The sequence below is a fragment of the Ceratotherium simum genome, chromosome 11 (assembly GCF_057802395.1).
Source record: "Ceratotherium simum simum isolate JZ-2026a chromosome 11, ASM5780239v1, whole genome shotgun sequence".
Classification (NCBI taxonomy): domain Eukaryota; kingdom Metazoa; phylum Chordata; class Mammalia; order Perissodactyla; family Rhinocerotidae; genus Ceratotherium; species Ceratotherium simum.
Genome location: NC_141910.1, coordinates 42,999,229 through 43,020,152, shown reverse-complemented (window position 1 = coordinate 43,020,152; position 20,924 = coordinate 42,999,229). Strand labels below are relative to the sequence as shown.

The 20,924-nt window shown below is 34.5% G+C and overlaps 1 protein-coding gene across 5 annotated transcripts in view; it reads right to left on the bottom strand.

Moving 5' to 3' along the window:
- The window catches only part of MAP4K3 (mitogen-activated protein kinase kinase kinase kinase 3), a 200,282-nt gene that overhangs the window by 37,241 nt on the left and 142,117 nt on the right, over window positions 1-20,924 (bottom strand). For 3 of the 5 annotated variants that reach the window (XR_015553666.1, XM_087436855.1, XM_004436723.3), the window contains exons 14-18: window positions 16,361-16,419; window positions 14,998-15,060; window positions 7,193-7,251; window positions 1,060-1,098; window positions 761-814 (exon numbers count right to left, since the gene is read on the bottom strand). Coding sequence is in view for 4 of the 5 variants with exons in the window: in XM_087436855.1 (XP_087292981.1) it covers window positions 761-814; window positions 1,060-1,098; window positions 7,193-7,251; window positions 14,998-15,060; window positions 16,361-16,419 (274 nt within the window). In the remaining variant the exon portion in view is untranslated. The remainder of the gene's footprint in view (window positions 1-760; window positions 815-1,059; window positions 1,099-7,192; window positions 7,252-14,997; window positions 15,061-16,360; window positions 16,420-20,924) is intronic. The other 2 variants (XM_087436856.1, XM_004436724.3) reach the window with 1 other exon arrangement.

The window sequence follows — 20,924 nt, the reverse complement described above, 5'->3', positions numbered from 1 at the left end:
TCCTTGGATTTGACAGGACAGGATGACAGAGCTATCCAAACATGCAATATTCTTCAAGAAGAGGGAAAAATGATCCTGAAGGTGATCCAGAGATCATCAGATCTAAATCAGATTGATTTAGATGATACTGAGATAAGTTGATACTGGAATGAATTAAGACTTTTGGGGCTGTTAGGATGGAATGATGGTATTTTGCATGTGTTAAAGACATGAATTTTGGAGGACCAGGAGCACAGTCCTATGGACTGAACTGTGTCCCCTCAACATTCATATGCTGAAGACCTAATTCCAATGTGATTGTATTTGTGAAGACAGTGCTTTTGGGAGGTAATTAGGGTTAACCGAGGTCATAAGAGTGAGGTCCTAATCAGATAGGATTGGTGACCTTATAAGAAAAGGGAGAGAGTGTATGCAAGCACTGAGGAAAGTCCATGTGAGGACACAGTGAGAGGGCAGCTGTCTGAAGCCTGGAAGAGAACTCTCACCAGGAGCTAAATTGGCCAGCAGCTTGAGTTTGGACTTTCCAGCCTCCAGAACTGTAAGAAATAAATTCTGTTGTTTAAACCACCAGTCTATGGTATTTTGTTAACGATACCTGAACTAATAAAACTAGAATAGAGAAAAGGAAAGAAACTGTGGGACAACCCATGATACTATGTTACTAATAATATTAAAATCACTGTTAATAGTAAGCTGCCAGATGTATGAAATCAGGTCAAATGACACCTTTTCTTTTACCAAAAACAGAACCAGAACTTACTGTTTTGATTCATCATCTTCCCCTTCATCATCTTCTAAATGTGCCACATGCCCTCTAAACATAAGAAGGATAATTCCATTGTTACTAAATGGACCTTACCAAAACATCCTAAGAAGAAACTTTACAAAATACAGGAAGGGCTACTGCAAGACAGAATTTTATTTCTACACCTTTACAGGATTCAGAATTAAAACAACAACAACAAAACAATCTTATGCTACATGACAGAGAAAGGGGCAAATAGACTTGATTTGTCTGTAACATAAAGTATTTTAAGCTTAATTAAAAATTAAAATTACCGCTGATGTAATTCTTCTTCTACAGACTTCAGAAGACTCCTTAAAAGAAGAAAAAAAAAAACAAGAAATAATGTGAATAATAAAGCAAAGGAGTAGTACCAAGTACATATTTTTTCATCACTTTAACCTTACCCATAATTTTTTAATTACTTTTTCACTGTTTTCTAAATATTTGCTACAACTATCATCTCTATACCATAAAACATCAAGTTATATTTAATATCTCTATTTTCTGTTGCTGATGTCTTTATACATGTATTTTAAATGAACAAAATACATCCTAATGTTTACTGAGAAATACCAATTCAAACAGAGGACAACCCACCATGAAATGTCACAATAGGACTGACAAAACAATAATTGCAGGGTCATAGTCAGGGGTTTCCAGGATTCAAATTTTACCCGGAATATTTTACCTGACACCTGAAATTATATTTTCTTTTTGTTAAAATAAGGAAGGTGACACAATTTAAAAAAACATCATGCTCTCAGGCAATCCTACAAAATGAAACTCAACATGTTGGATCTCTCTGCAAAAGCATGCATGCATGTGATGTGAATACATGAATGTAGTAGCCCTTTGCTTTCACAGAAGACACTCACTTACCTGAAGTATCTGTTCTCCAGTGGTGTACTGGCAAACACATTTACACTTTTGGGAGACTAAGCCTGTATCAGACCAGGTGTGAGGATTTTATCATTAGGAGCAATTTATAAAACTTTGATATTCAGGAATGTAAGAGAGAACTCATGGCATTCCTGAAGTTCCCTTACTTCTTTTCACTGCAAGGTCATGCAGCATACCTCCTATATTATACTCTTCAAGCATAAAAACTCAATAGCCTTCTTAAAGCTAATGGGATAGAGAGACATATGGTTACTGATAGATTACTGAGGTAAAAGTGATCTAGAAGAAAATTTACTCTCCTCAAAAGTTGTAAGGTAGTACCTTCTAATCATTTTTCCCCTCCTATATACATTGGAAAAAACTGCCCTTAGAATTATCAAACCATAAAACCGGAGAAACTGAAAGGTATGGATAGCTGGTATAAGCAATTAATAGAACAGATTTTAGCCATCAAATATTTTAATTAGGGCCAGCTTAATACCAATCTAAGTACTACAAAATGATGAAGTTCTAAATGTGGAGTGGTAAATGACAGGAAAACCATAAACTAATTGTAAATCCTATTTTGCAGTAAAGAAAACTGACGTACTTTGGTCAAATGCATTATCTTACCCACGAAGCTCTTTAAGGGTGAGCTCTAGGAAGCAGGAGCTTCTGCCTAGAGGCAGTGGAGCAAAATGATGACAGGTTGTGAAGCAAAGACAGCCTGAATCTGAATCCTGCCTCTGCCACTGTAAGGTTATGTGGCCTTAGATAAGTTACTTTGATATCACAATGCTTCAGTTCCTATATCTGTAAAATGGGAATTACAATAGTACCTATGTCAAAGTGGTTATCTGAAGACATAATGAATTAATATAAATAAAATACTTAGAATAGTAATTTAAAACATAGTAAGTACTCAATTAGTGCTTTCTTTATTATTATTGACTATGCAACATTTCTTTAAACTAGCAACTCGCAAAGTGTGGTCTGAGGATCCGGGGTGTAGCTTAGTCTCCTGTAGGGGGTCTGCAAGGTCAAAACTATTTTCATAATACTAAAGCATTTATCTTTTTCACTCTTATTCTTTCATTGAGAATGAAACTTTGGAGTTTTCTGGAGACTACAAGACGCATGATAGCCCAACAGACTAGTAGCAGACGTGAAAATCCATCTCTCTTCTATTAAGCCAGCTATTAAGGAGATTTGCAAAAAATACAAAACAATGTGACTCTTTTTATTATTATTATTTTGTTTCAGAAAAAAAGTTGTTCTTCATAAAAAATATTATTAGTGGGCCTCAACAAAAAGTCTGTTGTATTACATTGACTTATATAAAGCCTCTTATTGCAATTATTTGCTGTTTCTAAGTCTCATGAGAGGAATCAAGTGGTGTTACAAGGAAGGTACCATAAAGAGGTGGCATTTGAATTGGTCCTTAATGATGAGGAATTTTTCTTTTTTTTTGTGAGGAAGATCAGCCCTGAGCTAACATCTGTTGCCAATCCTCCTCTTTTTGCTGAGGAAGATGGGCCCTGGGCTAACATCCGTGTCCATCTTCATCTACTTTATATGTGGGATGCCTGCCACAGCATGGCTTGATAAATGGTGCACAGATCCGTGCCCGGGATCCGAACCTACGAACCCTAGGCTGCCGAAGTGGAGCGTGTGAACCCAACCACTACAACACTGGGCCGGCCCCTGAGGAATTTTTTTAATACACACAAAAATGTTATTTAGGATAACATGTAATGAGTATATTACTATTTTAAATAAATTAATATCTTGAAAAGTTCTCAGTTTAAATTTCCAATACTATAAATATTGATAGTTATAACCCATATAAACAAAAGCTCACTGGAATTCTCAATAATTTTTAAGACTGTAAAAGGATCCTGAGACCAAAAATTTAAGAAGAGCTGCTTTATTTTTATTATTATTATTTTTTTTTGTGAGGGAGATCAGCCCTGAGCTAACATCCATGCTAATCCTCCTCTTTTTGCTGAGGAAGACCGGCTCTGAGCTAACATCTATTGCCAATCCTCCTCCTTTTTTGTCCCCAAAAGCCCCAGTAGATAGTTGTAAGTCATAGTTGCACATCCTTCTAGTTGCTGTATGTGGGAGGCAGCCTCAGCATGGCCGGAGAAGCGGTGCGTCGGTGCGCACCCGGGATCCGAACCTGGGCCGCCAGTAGTGGAGTGTGCACGCTTAACGGCTAAGCCACCAGGCCGGCCCTAAGAAGAGCTGCTTTAAATTATTTTACCAAATCTCTGAACTTTATAGTGGGCTTTTACATCATTTTAGAAGATGTGAAAAAAAACTTCTTCTCAAGCATATGATAATTTTTGAGGCATTCTTTTTCTAGTAGAGATTAGGATTTGAAAATAATTAAGAGGAGAATTTAAAATGTAGTTTATTTTCAGTTACCGTATTAAACTGGACTTACATGGCATACCACTTTTTAAAAAAGAGTGTTCCCGAGAGTACTGGGTTCTCTAAGAACAGGAGAACGTGAGAAAGCAGCTAGCCTATGGCTAGGGACTCATATATATTTTTTACTCATTTACTTGTACATCTCCTACTACATAAGATATTTTGTTAATAAAGTTACAGAATGCGTGAAGTCTTCATGAAAAGTAGGATGTATGATTTGCTTTTCAGGCTTTATAAAAGAGAAAATGAAACATGGTTAAATTTGCTAAAAGGTCTGTTTATAGGACCTTTACTGTATCTTAAGAGCACTGGAGAAAAATGTAATACTGATTTAATCACCAAGATTGCTAGACACTAAACAACGTCACTATCCACTAGTCCTCTTAGATTTTTCTGTTATGGAACTTTTAGAAAGTAATGAACAAAAGAAAACAAAAATAATGCTCTCAGAGATTGAATTATTAAGTCAATCTAAAATGATTAGGAAATTTGCATGAAAAGGTTAAAAATGGAGCAATATGTAAACCTAGATTTAACTGATGAAATGAAGAAACTGATATGGAGAAAAGTAAAAAATCACCACCAAAGTATTTAGCATATTCAAAATAGCTAAGGAATTCAGGCTGCTGGTTAGTAAAATCTTTCAAAATTGCCTAATTGGCTCAAAACAGTCTCTAAGTACTCCCCTGATGATGTGTGAAAACAAAAATCTCCGTATTTCTTTAAAGCTAAAGAGCAGTTTTATTCATTTATATTCACTTGTTCTTACAATCAACAATTATTTACTGACTTATATACTACAAATAAGGGCAACTAATAAACCCTAAACGTGCTAAATACTTTACAATGATTATTCCATTTCACCTCAGCACCCTAGGAGGCAGGTACTGTTTTAATCTCCATTTACCAGAGAAAACTGAGGTAAATTTCTCCAAGTCATGTAGCTTACAGGAAGAGACAGTTCTGATTCCAGATCTGGCATTTACTACTACTGCACTCAATTGTGCCAGGAACTGTGTACATCAATTTACTTTTCACCATTATTTAAATCTTTAGAAGATAATTTAGCTTTAGAATTTTTGCTCTACATTAAAGACAAAATCAGAAATAATTTAGAGTTTTCTTTCAAAAATACTATTTTGTTGGTTTTAAATGGTCAGAAAAGTTGGCCCCAATAATAACAAGAAGTCAAAGAAAAGAAGATAACCCAGTAAGTCTTATGCATTCTATTAAAAAAACCCAAAACTATCTTAAATAGTTCCTGCATGGTCTGGAATAGGTAGAAACCCATAAATGGAAATCTGTCTGCCTGATCACCTATGGAGAAAGCAGGAAATCCTGAGAGTTTTAAAACACTGCCTAGTCACAAGAATAAAGCAGACATATCAGTACAGTAAGAGAAGTGCTACATCCATGCTCATGTCACATGTATGTATATACCTGTACATGAAACACAGCCAAAGGTCAAGCTTTTGGCCAACCTACCTTGCCAGTGATTCGTTATATAGAATACAGTTCCTTAAGCAGGGATCCAATTCATCAAAAAATGAAGGTTGGGCAAATTATTAACATTTTACCTAGCCAAAGTAACTATATACTATGAAAATGTCTATCAATCAGAAATCAGACAATGGGAACTAAGGAATCTGGAAAAGCATTTAGTGATGGGCCATATTTTTTTTTGTATTTTTGCAAGTATATAACTTAAAAATATATTTAAAATGAACCAAAAAAATGTAAATGAAATATTTTTCTAAATTATCGAATCTCTTAAAATATACCAAAATTTGCTAATAAGGTCCTTAAAAACTAGTAACCTTAAATTTAGACAAAATAATGTAAAAAGCACTTCAGAATATTTTATTTGCTAACCCACCATCACGCAAACTTTCCTTTTTTGTCCATCAACAAATTAGGATAAACTATAAATAGCAAATAGTTACTTTTCAGATAAAATTTCATTTTTCTACCAGGGAAATTTTACACTTATTTTTCCATTTTAGGAAACATAAATAAGGTTAATCATAAAAAAAACCCTCATAGTATCAACTGAAGTTCAGCCTAAATCAAAACTAACACATTTCAAAGCCTTTTCCCTGTGCTGAGAAAAGAGAGTATATTTAAATTAAACATTTAGTTTATAAAACAGGAAAGAGAGACATGATTTTGTATTATTATCTCTAAATCTGAGCTACTTGTCTTTAGTCACCATTTCTCAACTGCTTAACTTAAAATATGAGTATGTCTATATGCCTTAGCTCTCTAATGTAACTGAAATTATATTTTGAAATTTTAAGTTGTTCTGATTATTAAAATAATATCTACATTGCTGGAAGATTTTGGCAATTTAAATAATATTTTCTTATAAATTAGCTGTTATAGTCTATCCACAAGCTCAGGAAAGGAGAATCTACGGGGAACAGCAGAGTCCTGTCCCCATATCTTGCTAACTCAGGCCTATGAACAACTTAAACTGCTACACCTTGCAAGCTGCCTTTTCACCGCCGTGCTCTACCACCTAGACAGTTCCTGGTGTAGAGAAGGCCTTGAATAACTGCTGGATTTATTTCTTGCATGAATTGATAACTTTCAATACTTTAGACACATTTTAACCACTACCCAATTTTTAAAAGATTCAACAGCTAAAAAGTTAAGATAAAGATTTCTAAACAGTATGAATAATTCCAGCTATTTTCAGAGGCCAACATACCTGGGAAATGTACCAAAGCAAGTTTTGTAAGGAATAAACAGGTCAACTTTACAAAATAAAAGAAATAAACTGCTGAAGCATATATTTATCTTCAGTTGTAATGAAGTTAGTCTTCTCTAACAAGTAAGCTCTACAACGCAGCTTGATAGAAAAAATTTAACGTGACTGTCCTGTTATTATGACAATTATTGATTATGACAATTATGACAATTATTGATTAAATGATTTAGCCAGGTAGCAATGGAAAAAAGTTAAAAGCATATTATAAAACATGTCTACCAGACTAATATAATTTACTACCGTAAATATTAAAATATAATATTTTAAGGCAACTTAATTATTCTTGAGTTTAAATTTAATTTTAAAGGAACTTTACTTACTTGTTTGCACCTAAAAAGTAACTACCTTGGTGTCCTTGTCCATATTCTAGTTGTAGATCCTAATAGCACAAAATAAAATATTTAGCAAAATAGTAGTATCATCACAAATCATGATAAACTAATATATATTATTTTTAAAAGAGAAACCCCAGACTGCAAATAAATCTGTATTGCTGTATGTTCTTAAAAAGAAGGCATGGTAGGACTTCCAACAATAAAAGATTTCAGAAGTTTGTAGTCCTGATTTATGTATTTTATTATTTAAGTTCAGTATTTTTCTGGGAATTCACTTGAATAATATACACAAGTCTTAATTATGGTTGTTGCTATTGTAATTAATATTTGTAAAAATCAGTTTTTCGAAAGAAAAAAGCTTAAATAAAGGCATTTATTCTCAAGCTATAATGAAGCAAAAATGATTACAGAAGAGAACAAGCAACAAAAATCTTGGTTTGACTTTGTATATAAGATCTGCAATAATTATGTATATATACACATTCACATATTTCTACTACTTCTTCATGCAGGTGATAATAATGTTTTAAAGATATAAAATAGAGTCCTCTTTTTAGGTAAATTATATATGTGAACTTGCACAAGATTGGAAATTGCATTTAAGGACTTTTAATAATTTTTTAAAGAGTTAAGTAGCAAAACCTCAAATGAATATTATTAAAGTAGTTCCTCCACTGTTTAAATATTTCCATTGAATGCTGCAGGCTGTAGAGTTAAAAACTGAAATTTAAAGGGACAAATAATATATGTGCTCCACTCAAACCCCTGCTTGAGAAAAAAATATACTTTCCAACAACCATGGAGAGTACAAAGTAGTTTCCTTTTCTCTCCTTTTAAAGCCACTGTATTTCAAGCACTATTTTAACAATAAAGGGGGAATATTTAACATTTTAAATGAACTTTATTTTCATTAGAATATAGTGCACTTAAAGTACTTTCTAATTTTACAATATAGTGCCAGATGCACACAAATTATTATTTTTTTAAATTTTATTTATTTATTTACTTTTGCCCCCAAAGCCCCAGTAGATAGGTGTATATCATAGATGCACATCCTTCTAGTTGCTGTATGTGGGACGTGGCCTCAGCATGGCCGGAGAAGTGGTGCGTTGGTGCGCGCCCAGGATCCAAACCCAGGCCGCCAGCAGCGGAGCGCGTGCACTTAACCGCTAAGCCACAGGGCCAGCCCTGCACACAAATTATTAATTAGGACTTAATTAACACAAAAGTTACCTCCTTGGAGCAGCCTTCCAAGACTGTCCAGGATGATAGCTGCAACCTTCTCCATGTCTCCATAGCATTTAACACATAGTTCTCCTCTAGCACTTACAGTGCATTTTAATTATTTATTTACAAGTCTATAAAAATAGCAGGCAGGCTGTGAGCTCCCCAAAGGGAAATTATTAAATCCACCTTTCTTCCCTACTTGCCCAAGGTCTGGCATAGTACCTGGCACACACTAACTAGCCCCTAAATAAATGCTTCTTCAAACGCCATTTGTTTATTCTCCTGTAAATAGATAACTAACATTTCAGCCTTGTTAAGATACACAAAGATAATTCTAGATCACAAAAATACTAATCCTAGGTATATGAGGATTCTAAGCAACACATTACATTTAAGTGAAGAGCACTTTAACATTTGACCACTCCAAGACCTGTCAAAAAAATATCTGATGAAAATCAAAATCCTGGTTTAGACAAGGGTCAAATTTTGTCTCCTTCAATATTTGTGTTCTTTCATTCATAATAATAAATGTTCTTACCAGTGACAGAAAAGAACACATCAGAAACAAAAAAGATTAGTAGACTGTTACACCCGTATCACATGCAATTCTAATGACAAAGCACAGCTGTTCTCTTTAATTTATAATGATAATGTTAACAGGATGAAATCACTGTTATCATAAGACTGCCACAAAATTATTATGCAGCACAATTTAAGCAGTCATGACTTTATATAGGAACCTTTAAACTTTGGTATTTAGTAAAGAGAAGTACTAATCTCAACGACATGTTTCTAAACTCAAGTTTGTTTTCTTCAGCTATAGATAAATGGGCCCTCTACCGCACCAATAATCTCTTTAGCCCATATAATCTCTTAAGCTTTTAATCAAATGACAGCTTCCAAATGCATACATTTGTGCAGAGTGGCCATGGCTTCTGTTACATAAACACAGATGTGTCCTAAGACTGGACAGCTCATCTCATACATGACAATTACCAGGTTGATGATAATGATTAAAAAACAAAATCAAATGAGATCAGCAGTGTACTTAGGAAGGTAAGAGAAGAGTCTAAAATAACTAATGTAATATTTTAATAGAAAATTGGGCATAGGTTCATATACAGAATAACATTCAGGCCAGGGAGAGGTTGCAGACAGATTGCAGTCTGATGATTAAATGTGCCACGTGTCAAGCCCTACCAGGAAAGCTAAAATTGAAAGGGGCTGATTCTTTATTAATTCCTTTTCTGTAAATCAAGTTATGTCTTAGCAACCACGCAACACAAACAATGTGCTAGGCATGTCATCAAGTAAAAGAACTGCACTAAGTCCTTCTAATATATATCTAATCTTATTTACTTCAACTATTATTCGCCAAGCACCTATTAAACGGCAAGAATTCAGACAGTAAATCAGACAAGAAAAATGAGAAGAAATAAAAAGGAAGAAAAGTGAAAGCTGGGCAAAGTCAGTGGGTGTGCTTTCCAAAAAGGACTTGGAAGCTATTCTGTAATAGAAAAATGCTACCAATATTATGCTTGGAAAAGCACTCAAAATAACCCTAGACGATGGTATCACATGGCCATTCTTTATAAGCTAAACAAGAATACATTTAAACATGCCAGGATAGACATAAAAAAAATTAGTAGCATAAATGAGGCATCAACTTATTAATGAATGACAATGTTAACTAAAGTCAGATAGGTAACAACATGGACTGAAAACATGCAACAGCCTCGTATAGATTCAACCTGAACATTCAAACAAAAATTTAAGATAGTCACCCTAGCCCAATTAAAATATCTTTTTGGGTCAGAAAGTCCTAACTTTAGTGATTCGTTTTAATGAAAGGGGGAGTATTTCTAAACCTAGGACAGACCCTCTAAGAAAACATGGTGCCACAAAGAACTGAAAAAGAACAAAGGATATAACACAGAACAGTGGAAAAGGAAAATATAAGATCAAGAAAATCTTATTATGTGTTTTTATCCCCCTTAGGAGATTACAAGGTCTATATCTGATGAGAAAACAGCAGGAAGTCAATAGAATCAATACAGTTGGCTACAAAAACACAAAAGAAAAAACACTTCAGCAACATATTTTAACCAAGAAAAAAGAGAAGAGCAGAAAAGGAGAATTTTTTTTCTCATTAAAAAATGAGAAAATTATGGCACGAATAAGGTTGTTAGGAGTTATCTTTTAATGTGGTACATAATTTACAGAAGTAAAAAGGGAATGAACCCTGGATAATTCAAAAAAGATATTTTTATTTTTTAACAAGTCAGAAAAGCAAGTGGGATCAGAACACTAACTGACGAAGCAGTATTCTGACTACTAAAAGCAGAAGATTTAAGGGGATTCAAACTGAATAACATGACTTGTACAGTAAGCTTGGAAACGAGTATCAGCAGGTTAGGTCTGACATTCTAAAAATATGTCCTATCATCTCGCAATTATGAAATGAGTTCTCCCTAGAAATTGTCTTCATAAACATTCGTTAAGAAAAGTGACCACAAAACATAAATTTTATAATCAGTAATAGTATAACAGATTTAAAATAAACAAAGTTGGCATTTATTGTTTCTTTTTCAAAATAAATTTAACCTTATAGACTTTTTTTGACTTAAGTCAGGGGTAATCTTAAAGTACTTTTGTTATGTTTACTGATAATGATCAATCGGGTATATCTTTCTGATATGCTTTTAATTATAATTTAAATATTGCATTCTTACTTTTTCAAGTACAAGTTTCTTCAGAGCGATGATTACGTTACTACTTATGTTCCTCCACAGCAATTAACATAGTGTTTTACGTATAACTAATTTTCAATATATCTTTCATTGGTATATGGGCCAAAATATCCAGCAAAACTAGGCAAATTAGAAAAAATTAACATCAGCTGAACAGATGTGTAATATAATCTTTTAATCTAAAGATAGCACCTTATAGATCAGATAAATCCATTTTTATGGTTAGGGGCAAAACTTACTATTTAATTATCACATTATGGCTAAGTTTTTTGTTTGTTTTTGTTTTTTTGTAATTCAAGCACCTTTCAAAATTTAAAGACCTTTTTTACTCACTAACAATCCTAAAAATCGAGCTCTGTTCTTCTGGTTTCACTATATTATGATTATCTTTTTAAAAAATCCCTTTATTGTAATAAAAACTGGGGTGTAATATTCTAAATTTATTTACAAAATCATAAAATGAATACACTTAGCACTTAAAACAATCAGAAGTTGTGAAACAATATCAAGTTTGACTAATCAAATGAAACTTTTAGGTAGCAAGGTCTTTAAGGGGGGTAAATGTTTCTTTTGGGTCCCAAAAGAATTAGGGCTTTCATCTTGGTGCCAACTAAGATGACAGTCAGACATTTTGGGTTCATCAGGTTTCTAGTGGCCAACAACAAGTATTGGTAAGAGTTGAAATCTTGTTTACAGTGCCAAGGTTTTAGGACTAATGAAATTAGGGGCCTGAAATAACTATGGACACTTCATCTCATTAGGATGGCTATTATTAAAAACACACACATACATAAAAACCAGAAAATAATAAGCATTGATGAGGATGTGGAGAAACTGAAACACTTGTGCATTGCTGGTGGGAATTGTAAAATGATGCCGCTGCTATGGAAAACAGTACGTTAGTTCTCTAAAAAATTAAACCTAGAATTACCGTTATGATTCAGCAATTCCACTTCTAGTTATATATCCAAAAGAACTGAAAGCAGAGACTCAACAGATATTTGTACACCCACGTTCATGGCAGTATTATTCACAACAGTCAAAAGGTAGAAGCAATTCAAGTGTCCATCGATGGATGAATGGATAAACAAAATGTGGTATACAAATACAATGGAATATTATTCAGCCTTAAAAAGGAAATTCTGACACATGCTACAACACGGATGAACCTTGAAGACGTTATGACATTATGCTAAATGAAGTGAGCCAGTCACAAAAGGACAAATATTGTTATGATTCCACTTACATGAGGTACCTAGAGTACAGAAAAATTCAGAAACAGAAAATAGCATGGTGCTTGACAGGGGCTAGGGGAAAGGGGAAATGGGAGTTACTATTTAATGGGTAAAAAGTTGCTGTTTGGGAAGATGAAAACGTTCTACAGACAGACAGTGGCAATGGCTGCACAACACCACGAAAGTACTTAATACCACCAGACAGTACACTTAAAAATGGTTACAATGGTAAATTTTATGTTATGTATATTTTACCACAACTAGAAAAATAACTACGAAACATATAGTTGATTAAAAGAAGAGAGAGCACAAGTGTGAGCTCAGTATTAGTGGAAAAACATATTGATGATGTTGGGTAGAGGCAATACAGCATAATGGTTTAGGTTTGAATTCCTGAGCCAGGCTGCTTAGGTCAAATTCCAGCTCTGCTATTCTTTTGCTGGGTGGTAAGACCAATTTCAGCTTCTTTGAGCCTTAAATCCCCTCATTTGTAAAACAAGGATTATAAAAGTTAATATATTTAAAGTGTTTAGAATAATGCTTGATATATAAAAAGGTCTAGATAAGTGTTAGCTTTTATCATTAGAAGTGAGCTTTTTAAGATTGATTTTATAAATGGTAAGATCTGACAAATAGTTCATTCATCCCTCTTCTGCCAGAATTATCCACAAAGTTAATTGTCCCTAAAGCTTCCCTCTGTCACAAGACCCCCTGCCGACTGTTCCCCCATCACAAGAAACTCCTGATTATTGGGGGGGGATAGTTCTAGGGAACTGAGCCATGATAACTTATTCAAGTACCCAAACAGGGTACAGAAAAGAATAGTTGTAACTCTTAAAGTACTATGTTTCTGGTTTTGTTGCTGTGTTTTCTAGAGAATATTAATAAATAACAGAGTCAATTTAACTTTTGATTCTGTGGTCTTTTACTTACAACACAAATTTCATTGACTGTCTAACCTACATAGGTCTAATTCTGAAGACATTTTCAATCCAGAAATCACTGATAGTGTTTTCTTCAGGCATTTCACCTCACTTGCCCCCTAGGATGGTTAATTCTCCATCTCTCTGGCCTCTCTGGGGCATTTGATGAATCTCTCTTTTGTGACAGTGCATCTACTGATTCTTCTAGCTTTTCAACGGCTTCTTCCCTCCCTCCAATGTTGGTTCTACCTTGGACCGCACAACACAGGCATCATCCATCATGGTAACCAGTTTTCTGCACTCTTTCCTTCTTCAGACCTAATTGGGGAATACATGCAAGCTCATGGCTTCACCTAACATTTCCTCTTTGATGACTTCAATCTTCCTCTTCCAAGACAATCCCGTAATACCAGTAGTAGTATGACCATCTCATAATTTCAGCTCTTTATCTGCCATCTCTCTGAACTGTGGTCTGTGCCAATGACTATTTCCACATTAATTCCCATGAAACATAGGACACATCTGTCCATTCTCTTCATGAAGAATCTATAATGGTTCCTACACAATACTGAAAATCAGTCTTAGTCCCTCCCAGAAGCCAGATAAGCCATATTAACCCAAAGGTTTTTCTCCTTCTCTGATTTCCACAGTAGCTACTATATCTTAGCCTCTCCTCATCAACAGTCACCACCTGGCAAAATTCTGGCACTCCACTATATATTTTGTTGCATGGCTAAGAGTTTATAGGTGCAAGTATTTTCTGCCCATCAAGACAGCAACTTCCTTAAGAGAGACATAATGCCTAAAATCTCTTTTACGTCCTATAAATGTTATAGGGCACAGATTTAAGAATTTATCTTTATTATTAAAAGAATCATTTAAACCAACCAGAATAGAAAGAGATATATTACTAAGGCAGAGAGGAAGGAAAGAGAAGGAAAATCCCCTTGAAAAGGCAGAAAAGTAGAATCTAAGAGTAAATATGGAGGCAACTTGGGGCCATGGCCAGCTACAGAAGTAGAAAGAATCATTTATTTAATATCTACCAGGGTTAACTGCCCATCTTTTCTTACCTAATGATAAGACAGCCTTAATATTTATAACTTCAGGGGGGCTTTATAATCCAAAGTTTGGCCTGAGAAAACTGGATATAACATAATGCTACAAAGTTACAATTTCATCCGAGACTGATTTCACCGTTAATTAGGGGTAAATTACTTTTTAAAATTATATCTATATATTAGATATGTAATGAAGTTGAATAGTTTTATATATATAAATGGATATGTACATATGGATGGCTTCTAGTTCATAAAACAAGTCACATTATTAAAACTGGACATTTTTATGTGGGAACGTAATTTCTAAAAAAGCCCTGCATATTTGAGTGAGAAAAGGAAATGTTTCTCATAAAAAAAGAAAAAAGATTTTTATTTTTTATTATAACATTATATTTGAGTAGATATATTTATTTAACTTGTCATGGAAAAAAAACTGCTATAATCCTTAACATACGGAAGCTTGTTAAATGGCAGGAACTTACAAAATAATGCTTAAACTGGTTCATTAAAATTGGACAAAACGTTTGATCAAAAAAAAAAAAACAATTAAGACTAAAACAATGCTGACAAAGAAAATCAGAAGATGAGAAATACCAGATTAGATCTTGCAGTGTAGTATATTTCTTCTGAACTGTCCAAAAAACCATCACTGTCGGGCTGTTTAGCAGAGACCAAGAAACCCAAGTTATTTACACTTAGACTAAAAGCCACAAATTCACAAGGGGAAATTTTCACAAGTGAAGTAAGTCCTGCTAACATAATTTTATTAAGGCAAATGCAAAGTCAAATCATATTAAGGAGCTTCTAAAAAAAGCAACATTGCAACAACTTTGCTCTATGATGCAGTTATCAAATTAGTATAGAATTTAAATACATGCAATGCCAACTTAAAAAAAGAAAGAGAAAATAAACTCAAACTGCCTTAACAAAATATAATTAGCATTTATAAACATCATGACTACTTTTTCTTCTTAACCTTCTCCATCCTCTACATAAATGTCAGGCTTAAGTACTATAATATGATCATTTTAAGAATTTTTCTTTAACATTCCTTTCCTCCATGTTGTTATACTGAAGTAGAATAACTCCGTAAGTTAAAGGTTCAAGACTCTCTTTGTATGCGTTTATTAATCGAGTGGGTTAAAATAAGCATTAAATTTAAGAAGTTCCCACTTCAATCCTTAGTATTTATTAACAGTTACTTTCTTATTATCATCAAATAGAAAAAAAAATAAAGCATATAATCTAAAGCTCTGGTAAAGTAATTTCACTAGGATTAATTTTGTTTGTTTTTTAAGTCTTACTTTTTTATTCTTCCATAGACTATTAACATCTCAAATATTTTCAAAGCATTTTGCTTCTAAGACTGCATCTAATCACATTATCATATATCTGGAAAGGAGTATACAAAACATTAGCAAAAAAATAACCATGAAAAGAACATTCATACAGTTAACAAGTCTTAAACAAATGACAAACGATCTACTATGCATGCCTAGTCTCGCCTGAGTTTCAGTACTCCAAACAGATTTGACTCTACCCTGATGTTCAGAAAACTGGCGTACACTCTTAAAAGCCTGCCCATAAATTTAGTGAGAAGATGTGCTTTTACTGGTCCAACATTCTAGTTTAAAACTGTGGCATTTATCCTAATACATACATACACAAAAAGCTCCTCAAAAACTGAAAAACAAAAATGAAAAAAAATTAAAGAGCCAGCATTAAAAACATTTAATCAGAGAATGGTAAAACTAGTAAATTTCTCCTAAAATAATTTTGAAAATATTCAATCTCAGCAACACAGATTTATTTCTGAATTTTAGAATTACTTACCTTTTTATTTCCCCAAATGCTTTTGAAAATATTAATAACTAGCTTTTTTAGTCAGTACCAATATATCACAGACTAATTAAAACATTTATTTTCAGTGTTAACATCCCAAGACTATACTACTTACAAGTTCATGGTGTGGTTCTGTCTCCTTCCTTAAGGGTGGATCAAATTTTATTTGGCCAACTAAAAAAGAAAAAAAGTGAAGCCATGATCTGTTTCTATATTCTTAATGATATAACAATTTTAAAAGTTACTCCATGGCAAAATACATTTAATTTTACCATCTACCATACACTGATCACAATCCAAAGATTTAAATAAAGAATCTGTTAGCTGGAAAAAGCCCAAGAAAGTCTCAACTATTGAAACTTAATCTGTTAATCCTAGGCGTTTTCCACAGTAAAAAAGAAGATGATTAGCGAAGTTATGTGTATAATACAGTCAGGATCTAACTTGCTACTTCATTGTGACCCAGCATAAAATAGAGACAACCTTAACTCAGGACTTAGGTAGACAGACAGCAATTGAGGCAGAGTACTTTTGCAAGTCAGCCTGCAATATAGCTTCTAATATTCCTGCCTCCTGGTGTTCATAAATTTGTGTAGGCCCTTCCCACATCCCCAGAGCTGGCCTTTGTGACCAAATGAATATGGCAGAGTCATGGCATACCAATTCCAAGATAAGGCTTCAGTCTTGGGCTCTCTCTATTGATCACTTGCTCTGGAGGAAGTCTGTTGTGAGCAGCCCTAAGGAGAGGCTACATGGCAAGGAACTGAAGCCTCAGGCTAACAGTTACGTGAGTAAGCTTCAAAGCAAATCCTCCAGTCTCGTCAAGCCTTCAAATGACTGCAGGCCCAGCTGACATACTGACTGTAACTTCATGACAGACCCTGAGCCAGAACCACTCAGTTAAGGTGTCCTGGATTCCTGACCCTCAGAGTATGTGTGAGATAATAAGTGTTTATCGTTGTTTTGGTGAGGAAGATTGGCCCTGAGCTAACAGCTGTGCCAATCTTCCTCCATTTTGTACGTGGGATGCCACCACAGCATGGCTTGATGAGCGGTGCATAGGTCTGCACCCGGGATCCAAACCCGCAAACCCCAGGCTGCCGAAGCGGAGCGTGCGAACTTAACGACTACGCCACTGGGCCAGCCCCAGTGTTTATTGTTTTAAGCTGCTAAATTTTGGAGTAATTTGTTATACAACAATAAATTACTAATACACTGCTATTGCTAAAGTATAAACTAGTCAGAGCAAAAAAAAATTAACTGTACTACATTCACCTTTTCCCTTTCTATTCTAATGTATTGAATGTCTCACTTCCTTTACCTTTAATTCCTATATCTCATTATCATTATCTGCTTTTATAACCCGGGTACAGCATTCAAGATCACTAAGATAAAAACAGAGGCACTAATATAAAACATTAAAAAGAAGAAAAACAGACAGTCACAAATATATTACAGTTCAACTAGTAAAAGCTTCGCCAAAAAGCAATTCTCAATCACGGTAGGGAAATGAGTGAGATTTCAAAGCATAATCACTTTTATAATTCTTTTGATTTTAGCTTAGTATGCATGATTTATTGTGAATGTTAATACCAATTAAAGGAGATCACGAGATTTGTGTATTTAGCAATAGGAGGCACAAGTAAAAACAGCTGAGAAACACAGTCCTATAAGACCTCCAGTTGTGTGTGAATGTGTGTGCTTTACAGTTATGAACTAGATATCAGATTTTGGCCCTTACAGATACGTAGGCTCTTCCATAATGCGTTCCTCATACCTGTTCACATATAACCACACATCAAAAGTTACAAAATAACTTTTAGTAAGGTATTAAAACCAATATATACATTACCTTGATTGAGGTCTATTGTATGGCTCTTACTCATACCTGTCATCAAATAGCAAAACTAAATCTGTAATAAAGTTACACGAGGACAGTTTTGTGCATCTATCTGCCTTGTGTTATTGTCACATGTGCACATGCCTGATTTCCCCACCAGACTGTATAACCACTGAGCGCAAGGGATGTTGTCTTAAACTAACTTTCGTGACAAGGACAGAACCCTGACTGTAGCAGGTGTTCAATACCCCTGTACTCTTGGACGGAGCACTACTCTACTCTGTGGGAATGTATTTCCAGAGAGGGGAGCCCATATAGCAAAGTCATTAGGGAGATTCATTCTTCACACCTTACACTGGTGTCACTCTTCTGTCCTTTCAAAATCCCTAAAGTTATGACAAGCTTCTGCCACAGAATCTTCAGCAACTGTTCAAATAATTATTGGTCAATCACTGCAGGCTGTAGTGCTGCTTATGATGTTCTTAATAACATCAAAAACTCCTACTTATCTGTAATTGTCTATTGGTCTTGATTTCTGTTTACTCTACCATTTCCTTGAATGTATGTCAAGCCACACACCATAAATTTATATGTTAATATCCAAATGAAAATTCCTTCTCAGCTTCTTTGAAACAGCTCCAACATTATCACTTGCTGACCCTTCAGTAGCCATTATGGGTCAAAACTGATCCTACTATGGCAGACAAGAACAGCCCCAGAATTATTTTTTCTTAAAGCAAGTCTTTGCTTATCATATTTAACTGAAGGTAGAGGGGATTTCTTAAAAGGGAAAAAGCAACACCCTTTCTGCAAATGATTCAGTTTTTACATACACGTTGCTTAAACATCATTTAGTTTAATAAAGAGAAAACCTTGGTTGCATGGAGAGACACCACGTAATTTTAAACATGAAACATTATCAAGAGGAACAAATATATACAATTACTAAAATAAATTATTTTTCCAAAGCCTGTCTTTATAGTTAATAGCATTACTGAATATTCCATATATCACATCTCACATGAAATCAAAATAAGAAAGTAGATATTAGAACACTGCCTAAGATTTAAAAGCCTCAAATATCAAACTCACAAATTATTAAAAGTAGTGTTTTAATCCTGTTGCTATCTCAACATACTAGAGGGGTACGACACCCTTCTTACTGGCAAACAGGGGAGAAGGGAAGATGCCCATCATGCATCACCTGCTCCCACCAAAAGGAGGGCGTATCAGAATTTCAGAAAAATTTGGGTATAGAAATTTAATTTCAAATAGCATACATAGGCAGATACAGTTAGGAGTTGAGAATCACTGATATAAATTGGTAAAAAATATGATCCAGAAATAACTGCACTTTGCAATAAAGGGCCTGACAATATAATTTTTCAATTGAATCAGATAACAAGATAGAAAATACCTTAAATTAGATTTAATGGTACTGAACAAATAAAGTTTTCCAAATCAACTACAAAGACATCTCTAATCACATTTTGTATTATTAAAGAAATGACAAAGACATCCTATATTTTACATATTAAAAAACAATAACAGGAACTGCTTAGGTTCTAAGGTTGTCATTTTCAGAAAAATACTTTTGGGGAGAAATTAGCAAATTTAAATCATGTGGCTTCAGATGGAGGTAATTATGTGACCATATAAAATTTAAAGGTAATTTTATATGGTCACACAATTGTTGGCCAACAAAGTACCAAATCCCAGTCCCAGGCTTTTTGTACAATGCACCGTGCTTTCTTTTAAGAGTTTCTTCCTTTTAAGAGCATTTCCAGGTAGCACCAGCACAAAACTTTGCCCAGGAACTTAATACACAGTATATGGTCCAGCCAAAATTTCAAAGCAAGGTTCACAAAGGACTGCCGGTGTAAAGGCCACACAAGTGTCCTGAGGTGGTTTCTGAAATGGAGCAGTGTTTGTGCCAGACCACTGGGCTAAAAGTTGGGAGATCTAAGGCTTGCTGTTAACTCTGTGTATCACTCCATCCCACAGACAAGTCTATTCATCTCTGTATTTCCCTTTTGTTTTCTATTAAATGGTCAGAGTACCTGCCCTTTCTTACCTCATTTAGCTTTTAAGATGAAGAGATGGATTCATCTTAGAGTATGAAATGTATTATTATTATCGTTATTAATCTAGCCAAAAATTGGGAACAGTTTCTTAACAGTAGTTATCTCAAGTTACCACATTACCTAATTTCACTAAGGTCATTTTGGATTTCAGGTCCTCAAGATCAATTTTTAACTCACAGAAAACTTATCATAAGCTTGATTGCACTAAATTAGCATTCTAAATCATGAGGAATTAATGCTTCCAAGAAGAAAAAAAAGTTAAAGCATTACTATTCCAGAGATTCCTGTTGGCAGAGTTTATCATTGATTAGTTGACAGTATTGGATCTCATGTGAATGAATGGTCTGTCTCAGTGGGCCCACAACTTGGCTGCCCATAAGAACTATGTGGAGAGTTATTTTAACAGGTAGATTCCCGGGTCAACCTAAGACCTAGTGAATCAAGATCTGTGGAAAAGTGGGGCCTGAGAACCCATGTTTAAAGGCTCTAAGGCTACTCAGATGCTAAGCCAATTTGCAGACTTCTACCTTTCCCTGCTACTCAAAGTGCAGCCCTTGGACTATCAGCATCCATATAACCTGGGAACTTGTTAGAAGTAAAGAACCTCAGGTCCCACCCCAGATCTACTGAATCAGAAACGGCATTTTAACAAGCTTTGTAGGTGAATTATATGCACTTATAAGTTTAAGAAGCACTGCCTTGATTACTTCTATCCTGCCTATACCAGGAATTTTACTCCTCCTCCCAAACAATAA